This window comes from Vigna unguiculata, chromosome 10, assembly GCF_037176805.1.
Source record: "Vigna unguiculata cultivar grain cowpea cultivar isolate G323 ecotype 2 chromosome 10, ASM3717680v1, whole genome shotgun sequence".
NCBI lineage: Eukaryota > Viridiplantae > Streptophyta > Magnoliopsida > Fabales > Fabaceae > Vigna > Vigna unguiculata.
In genome coordinates, this window is record NC_140801.1 from 5,447,801 (window position 1) to 5,457,498 (window position 9,698).

At 28.7% G+C, this 9,698-nt stretch overlaps 1 protein-coding gene across 1 annotated transcript; it reads left to right on the forward strand.

Moving 5' to 3' along the window:
• Positions 1-4,451: 4,451 nt before the first annotated feature.
• On the forward strand, positions 4,452-9,428 carry LOC114166042 (putative glucan endo-1,3-beta-glucosidase A6). The gene is made up of 4 exons (XM_028050695.2): positions 4,452-4,610; positions 4,757-5,077; positions 6,797-7,768; positions 9,258-9,428. Exons 1-4 carry the CDS (start codon positions 4,556-4,558, stop codon positions 9,293-9,295), a joined length of 1,386 nt encoding a protein of 461 aa, XP_027906496.1. The 5' UTR covers positions 4,452-4,555; the 3' UTR covers positions 9,296-9,428.
• The last annotated feature ends 270 nt before the right edge of the window (positions 9,429-9,698 follow it).

Genomic DNA, 9,698 nt, shown 5'->3' on the forward strand with positions numbered 1-9,698 from the left:
AATTTTTAATTTTTTAAAAATTAAAAATAAATAAATTAAAAATTAAAAAAATTAAAAAAACCTGGAGCTAACACGTGATACCTCTTTAACAGTGTTAGTACAATAATGATGAAAATGATTTGATTGGATCAAAATTTTCAAAATAAAGACTAAATTGAGATAAATAAAAATAAATGACCAAATCGATATTCTCTTATGAAAATGGAGACCAGATGTATAATTAAACCTAAATTTAGACGTAAATTATAAAATTTATGTTAAAATGAAGTTATTATTTTAAATTAAAAAAAAAGTTACACTTGAATATATATATATATATATATATATATATATATATATATATATATATATATATATATATATATATATATATGTGTGTGTGTGTGTGTGTGTGTGTGTGTGTATTAAAATTGAAAGGGATTTGTAGGAATACATTTGAATTACATTATCTTATATAATAATTTTTACATTATTATTACCATTATTGTTAACATTATAATTATAACAATTATTAAGTTTTATTATTAGAGTTATTATAAAATTACGTTCTTGAATGTGAAATTAGAAATTATGAATTTATAATTATAACTTTGGTTTATAATAAGTTGTAATTTAAATGCATGAGTTATAACATTGCACATTCTACATGAGTTATAGAATTTATGCATGCATCACGTTCACACATTAAAATGTTAACAAAAAAAAAAATTAACTCAATAGGCTAAAAACAAATAGTAAAAAGTTAACAAAAACAAATTAACTAAGTAGGTTAAAAACACATTGTATATATGATATTTTGTTGATGTTTACGTGGCTTTTCATGACAATCTTTTTATTTGGGCAAAGCAGCTCAGACATGGGTCTCTCGTATTTCTACACTCGTTTTTTTCTTTCAAATATGTTGAAATAAATAACCTTCCCACACGATTTTCTTTGCTCGTAAGCATGATATTACTCCAACCAAACACAACATTAGTGTTCTTAAACTTCATCCTTTCTCATCCATTCATCACCATAACTAGCCAACCAGATATAAATACAATATAATACATATTTACATTATGATACAAATTAGTTTTGCAATCCCACTATTATTCCTCAAAAGTCTTTGCAGGAACATTTGTTAAGTCCTATGCTCACGTATAATACATATACAATCATCGTAGGTTGGTACCAAAACACCACAAAATAAATGAAGGGTAAGCTAGTGAATTTATAACAATCCTTATCAATTAAAAACTATCACTTGAGAAATCAAATTCCCTTTCCTCATATAAAATCATAATTATCATGCATCATCAATCAGTCCATCACATATAACAAGAATCAAATGTCTACCACAATGGCCCTCATGGCTCAATCATCACAAAATAGCCCTACAACTCAACCTTCATGGCTCAAACAAAACATAAACATTTCACTCTACTTCTGGAAAATATGTGTATTGAATGGACTCAAAGATTGTGCACTTGTCATCTCTCACTCTTATCTCACTCTACTTGTCATCTCTCACTCTTGTCTCACAAGAGCTATAACTATGTATTTATATCAGGGTGAGGCAACTCCTCCCTTCACATTGCATCACAGGGTGAGTTTGATATTTGTAGGTCGAGAACTTTTACCAAAACCCAAATATTAAATACCCTTCGACTCTCACAATTAGATACATTCCTTTATATGACTAGAATTTTAGCACACTCAAGATAATCCCTTTACATAATCAACATTCAATACACCCTAACTCAAGATTAATGTAACATTTTCTCTTGAAAATCTCTACACTATCCTCGTTCAAAACATAAACATATTACATTTCATATCAACCTCATCCACCATTCACTGTATATTGATATATAAGCTAAATAAAACAGAAAAGGCATCAATTTAAAACACACACGGGCTGATGTCCAGATTCAACTGAATTAGGTCATCCAATCTACTCATCAAGGTAGGTTTAGCCCCTCTTCGGTGAAAAATCATTGTTTAGTTCAAAATTCATTGGTGAAAAATCATTCATTCACAATATATCAAACCAATTTCACATGAAAAAAAAAATCAATATGTCCAAGTCAAAATCAATTTCTCAACTTAAAACAGGAAATTACTATAAATAGGCTATCTTTCGTTACCTTAGAATAACTCTTTTCCAAAGCTAAGACTCCAAAACTCAATATTTGAGTTATTCCCAACTAAACACTATGTTTGAAATAATTATCAGTCCACAACGTTCCAACTACTCATAGGTGCAATTAATTTATAAAAATAAATGAAGATAGTAGGTGAATTTAAGAGAAAATAATGGAAGAAGTATGGTTTTGTAATGGAGGCTGGAAGATAGATGAGAAAGTGATACAATCCTATTCAGGTAAGAGTACGCTCGTTTCTGAACTTAAATCCTCAAGAGACACAACAAAAATAACTCAGAGAAAAACGCGACAAAAAGATAGGGATGGAGGACGCCACAATCTAGCAGATTAATAAGTCAAGTGAAGATTCACCACAAAGATATCAATCTTTGATAATAAAAAAAAACCTAAGGCCTAAGACAAGAACAAAGAGAATCCTCTCTTTAATGAAATAAAATTCAATATATGACTAAAAGTGTTTACATTAGTTTTTAATGTCTCTATATACATGCACGTAAGTTTAAGAAAACCTATAAACCCTAAAAGAAATCTCAAGCCCAAAAATATAAAAACATAAATTAATTTCTAAAAGAGAGCCCAAGGTCTAAAAACATAAAAACATAAACCAATTTCTAGAAGAAAGGCCAAAACCTAAAAATGTAGTAACATAAACTAATTTTCCTAATACTTGTTCTTCAAATATGCTCATGATCTTCATGTTATTTAAATTCCCTCCTTCATGGAACATTATAAGCTTGAAGGAGACGTGTTTTAATCTTTGACCTTATCATAAATCCTTTGAATTGTAAATGTTCTTCCTCAAGTTCTTCATATATATATATATATATATATATATGTGTGTGTGTGTGTGTGTGTGTGTGTGTGTGTGTGTGTGTGTGTGTGTTAAGAAGATAGTCTTCTATCATACCCTCATTCTTGAAGAGAATTTGTCCTCAAATTCGTACCACTTAAAGTTTAGGAGATAGTCATCTATCACACCCTCCTTCTTAAAGATAATTTATCTTTAAATTTGTATCACTTGATTCCTTATCATTTTATTTTAGACTTGTGTCTTTGATTTATATTTATGTTTGTGCATAGGATCTTCTAAAATTCAAGTCAAATTCTCTACAAACAGAAGAGAATGATAAGGTTGTAATTAACACAAAATAAAAGTTAAAAGAATAATAGTTAACATAATAAGAATATAATCCATCAAAGGACAAATCATATTAACAATCAATAGCCTCAACAAAACTAAAAATGAAATTTATAAAAATAAATATAGGTTATCAACTACACAATTGAAAATTCTCCATGTAACATTAAATTCACCAATAAAAATTCAAATTTATTTCAACAATCATGTAAAATAAATGTTGTCAACTAATTTAGCCCAATGAACATCCCTTAACGAGCATTATATATATATATATATATATATATATATATATATATATATATATATATATATATATATATATATATATAACTATTTATATTTAAGCTAAAAGTAGTTTTAATTTCTATTTTTTTCAATATTAATATGCTTTACTTTATAATGTGTGACGTGAAAATCAATATTTCCGTAATAGTTTAATACTAAATAGTTTAACTTACATGATTAAACTATAATGACTAATTTTTTAATAAAGAAATCGATAGGGTAAATGTATTTGTTTTCAAAAGATGCCACAAAAATACAAGAATAAAAAAAAATAATGGTAGCTCAAAGTCTAGTCCTCTTATTATTCCCTCACGGAAGAAGGTTCATAGTTACTCTAACTTGGTACTAAGTACCTTCCTAAGTCCTTTTCATTGCCACAATCTTCCAAAACCCACCAACTTACACTATTCTCAATTTCTCAATAAACATTCATTTTTTAGTAATATATAGTTTCTTAACAATAACCCTACAACAAGGTCACGACAAATTAAATCACAAATTTATTCTTAATTCTTATTTTAATATCTTTATTAACCTCATCTTCCATTTTATTATAATTTTTCGTCACATTATTGGCAGTGTTTTCTATGAATAATCTTGATGATAAACCCGAACTAAAAAAAATAAAAAATTTAACTAACAAGGAACTTATTTGAGAAATGTGAATTTAATTTTATTCAAACCAACAACATTTTCTATTTAAAAAAAAAATACAACGTGGCACTTTATTATTCTATCACATCAACACATTTAAATAACAACAATGTTAACTAGAGTTCAAAATTAAATAAAAAAGAAATCCCAAAACTTAAAAAAAAAAAAAAAAAAAAAAAAAAAACTTAAGACCTATCGTATAAAAAGTCAACGTTATGGTTCAACTCTATTCCATGTTTTCATCTTCCCAGATTTTAAATCCAACAATCCTATTTAAGGAGAAAAAAAAAGGTGGAATCAAACAGAAAGATATCTTGAACTTCTTGCAATGGCCATGGCAGTGATTTCTCTGTTCATCTTGTTTTTCTCATTCTCCATATCCAGTAAGTCATTTCCTTATCCAAAACTCCAAAAATATTTATATCAACGATGTGTTTGGTGTTTTGCATTTTGAATCTATAATCGCGTTTCACATGTGAAAAAGGTAAAAATTATTATTAGTTTCTGAAATTTTTGGATTGTGAAACAGGAGGTGAAATTTCAGGGGAAGTGGGAGTGAACTATGGGCGATTGGGGTCGGACCTTCCACCGCCGAGAATCTCGGTGCGTCTGATACAGTCGCTGCTGAAAGCGAAGCGCGTGAAAATCTACGACGCAGACGCGGAAATTCTGGAAGCGCTTCAGAACACAGGAATTCAGGTGTCGATCATGCTCCCGAACGAGCTTGTGGTGAACGCCTCCACCAACCAGACATTCTCGGACCAATGGGTTCGATCCAACGTCGTACCGTTTTACCCAGAAACGCTCATCCGCTACCTCCTCGTCGGCAACGAACTCATCAGCAGCACAGGTGCGTTTGTTTGGAATCAACTTTTTACCACTTTTATGCAGATTCTGTTACTTCAAATTATCTCCTTATAATTTTTCAATCATTGGATTAAAAGTATTCAACGCTCAAATTATTATAATATCACACAATGCATGGTAAATTGTCTTTGATCAGATACTTTTTAATTAATTAAAGAGTTAAATATATTTTTATCTTTTCAGTTAAAATTGGAATTAATTTTTTTTTTAATTTTAATCCAATTTAATTTAACCAAACTTTTGTTAGATTTATTTATAGTTTATTAGTTAATAAATAAAAAAAAAAAAAGAGTTTTATAGGTTTAAACTCAAGATGTTGCGTAGGAGTATGTGAGGCAGATGTCGGTATAGTTGAATGATTGATTATTGAATATTATAATATTGGTAATGAAATGTGTTTCTTATTTAATGGCTTTTTTATTATTTTAAGAAGCAAATTATATTTTATCTGCTTACAAAACAGGTAATTTTTTTTTAAAATATTCTTTTAAGAACACTTATTTTAAGTTCAGAAGAAACTAATCCAAAATATACATACGAACATCTTCTATATGATTTTTCAAATCTGATCTTTAAACTATATATATATATATATATATATATATATATATATATATATATATATATATATATAAAATTTAGTATTTGATTTGGACTTGCTAACGTGTTTTGTTAAATAAATTTATTATTTTAGATGTGTTATTATAAATAGAGTCAAGCTAAATTTTATATAGATACATTTACTAACTTAGTCTTATGGGTCCCAGACTTTGAAAACAATGAGTTTAACCAAGTTTTTCAACTCTATCTAAAAGATAGAATTAATGTTCTTAAATAGTTTTCTTCTTTTTAACTTGAGACCAATGGTGTAATATGTTTCAATCTTTGACTTTTCAAAACTTGTGTTCTTTTTTCTATTTTGCATAATAGTGTAAAATATCCGCCATCTTAATTTTCAATTCTAGCTATAACGTAGACGAAAAGAACAGAACAAATGCGTTTTTGTAATATTCTATTTTGTAGTTTAAAATTAAAGATTAAAATAGTTAACTATCAGATTTTCAGGATTTGGGTGCAGATTTATATATTTATTTGTTTCAACTTGCATGCGTCAATTTAAGGAACGAATACAATCGCTTGATGTATACAATTTTTGACTTTTTTTCTTCAATAAACACCTTTCAAAAAAGAATTTTTATGTCAACACTCTTTACTATACTAAAGTTACTTTTCACGTTCCGAATTCGTCTTTCACGTCGACAATTGGATATTTGAAAAGTCGAATTTACAATATGATATAACTCATTAGAGCTAGAAAATTAGTTAGAATTTGATCTTGGTGAGAGAATTTTGGTCCTTTTTTTTCTAAAAAATCTTTATCTTTTTCATGATTTAAAAAAAAAATCATTAGTTAAAATTCGATAACATTGTGTATATAGTAAAAAATTCGACTTTCAAGAAATTGAAGAATTAATGAGTCAGTCTATTTAAGTAAATGTTGTTAGATTTTTTTCATCTGTAAGTTTGAAAAAAAAAATAATGGAAATGATCAAAATTTAAAAATATTAAGTACATAAATAAGTTGAAAAGAAAACATTTTATAAATTGCTAATATAAATAAATTAAACATGTTAAATTTGATTCATAGTCAGCAATTATTATTGATAGATTAATTTTGGTATTCACTTCTATCGCATGACAGGCAACGAAACATGGCCCCACATTGTTCCCGCGATGCACCGAATCTCACACTCTCTGAAAGTTTTCCGTTTGCGCAAGGTCAAAATCGGAACTCCACACGCCATGGACGTTTTGCAATCGTCGTTTCCACCGTCAAACGGCACTTTCAGAAACGACATTGCGCTTCCCATCATCAAGCCAATGTTACAGTTCCTCCACAAAACACGCTCCTTCTTCTTCCTAGACGTGTACCCGTTTTTTGCGTGGGCCTCCGACCCGACCAACATTAACCTCAGTTACACCCTCTTCGAGTCCAGAAACATCACGGTAACGGACTCGTTAACTGGGTTAATCTACACCAACCTATTCGACCAGATGGTTGACGCCGTTTATTACGCCATGAAACGGCTCGGGTACCCGGATATTCGGATCTTCATCGCAGAAACGGGTTGGCCCAATGGGGGAGACTTGGACCAAGTTGGCGCCAACGTCCACAATGCTGCCACGTATAACAGAAACGTAGTCAAGAGGCTTACCCAAAAACCGGTTTTGGGAACCCCGGCTCGACCGGGTCTGGTTCTTCCGGCTCTCATATTTTCGCTTTATAATGAGAACTTAAAGCCGGGTTTAGGTTCGGAGCGACATTTTGGGTTGTTGTACCCGAACGGGTCGAGGGTTTACGACATTGATCTCTCTGGCAAGACTCCGGAGTCGGAGCTCGCACCAGTGCCGCCGGCGATGGATTATAAAGGGAAGGCGTGGTGTGTCGTGGCAGAGGGGGCGAATGTGACGGAGGTGGCGGTGGCGTTGTCTTACGCTTGCTCGCAGGGAAATGGAACGTGTGACCCGATTCAACCAGGGAACCCGTGTTATAAACCCGATTCGGTGACGGGTCATGCAGATTACGCGTTCAGTGCTTATTGGGCTCAGTTTAGGGGCGTGGGAGGAACGTGCAATTTCAATGGGCTTGCAACCCAAACGGCAAAGGATCCAAGTAAGTTTTGTTTTGCAGAATTAGTAAATTTGCAAAGTGGTTTTGTAAAAGGCCTATTTATTATAATTTCTTTAAAATAATAACTTTTTAAGTTTTTAAATTATTCATATATTTTAAACCAATATAAAATATAATTAAAATATGTTATTTATTTTTCTAAAAAATGAACTTTATGACTGTAATCAGAATATAAATTAGCTTTTTTCTTTTTAAAAAAAATCTAAGATAGTTATTAGATTATCTTATATCATAATCAGTTTTTTAATTATTAAAAAACAGATAAAAAATTTTCATATGTTATAGATTATTTATTTTATAGTAATTATTTAAAATATGATATCAAGAATGATTTTTATTAGTTGGTAATATAAATTTGTGAAATCCTTTAAGGAAAAGAAAAAAAAAACTATTTTTTAAATAAAAAATTAACTGATTTTCTTTTGAACCTACAAACATGAGAACAAGGACTAAGTTAAGCACAATTCATGTTTTTTAGAGACTAACTATATCACAAAAATGAAAAAGATATAATTGATGAACAAAATAGTATTTTCTTTAGGGATTACAGATTTCAGTACAGTTTTTAATATTCCTTAGTTTATGGATTGCATATTAGGTTCATAATTAGTGATTTTTTTTTTTTTTGTAATATTTTAATGTACCGATCTACTTCTTTTTCTGATAGAAATTCTTTTAGATTTCAACATTTTTTGCAAAACTAATAGAGTAGGTTTAATTAATATTTAAACATTATATTTATTTTAAAACCAATTAATTCAAGAAGAGTAAACTGAAGCTTCATATTAAATTAAATTCAAAATCCAAATTTAAAAATAGAAGATAGAAAATTGGTTTGTACTGATTTGAAGAGAAATCAATCAAAAACAGAAATAGTTTGGTTCAATGGAAAAATAATGAATTTGAAAAGTTTATCATCGATATAATTGAATCAATGAAAGTTTGTCAGTTAGCTTTTAGTATAATGTTAAAATTGTTCTTAGATACATTTTTTTTAAATATAAACATTTTTTGTTACAAAAAAATTAGTGGAGAAAATAAAAACAAATTATTTTTTAAAATATTAGCTATTTAAAAGTATTATTTATTAAATCCCAATAATATTTATGTAAAATTAAAAAGTGATAAATAAAATCATTTTGAAAAACAAATATTAAATATATTAATAATTTACTAAATAATTTTTACAAATCAATCACTTTCTTCTCCTCATACTCTTTATTCTCTCTCATTCAAAACTTTTTCTATAAATCATCACAAATCACTTAAACCAAGTAAACATAATCCTCACAAATAATCTTGAAATAATAAATTACTCCTACTAAAGAAAATTCTCAAACATGTTTCTAACTTTTTCAGGGAAAAAGGAAAGTGATTAAGAATTGGTGAATCCATTTAATGTTACTTATTATCCATCATTTCTGAATTTTATTTTTATCTAATATAATTGATTTCTTTGGTCGTTTTATAGGTTATGGTTCTTGCAAGTTCCCAAGTGTGACGCTTTGAAGAATATTCTGTAAATCAAATGCACTGTGGCTAAAAGTTGTAATGCACACTGTTCGATATTAATTCTGTGTCCATCAACAACCAATTATAGCTTTGGAGCATGTGATATTTATCGAAGGTTTAATTAGTCTGATCCTATTTATCTTTTTTTTAAATATAGTTGACACGTTTTTAAAACAAAATCTAAACTAACATATATTAAGAAAATAGGTATCATTCAATTAATTAAATCTTTATTGATCTATTTATTATTGCATTTCTTTCCTATCATGTTCCACCAAAGAAAAGAAATAGAACAAATAAAAATAAGTTGGTAGAATAAAATTTATTAAAACTTATTTGGTTAAAATAAATAAAAAATTGTAAAAATAAATAAAAAAGATAAGAAATCAATAAAAATATG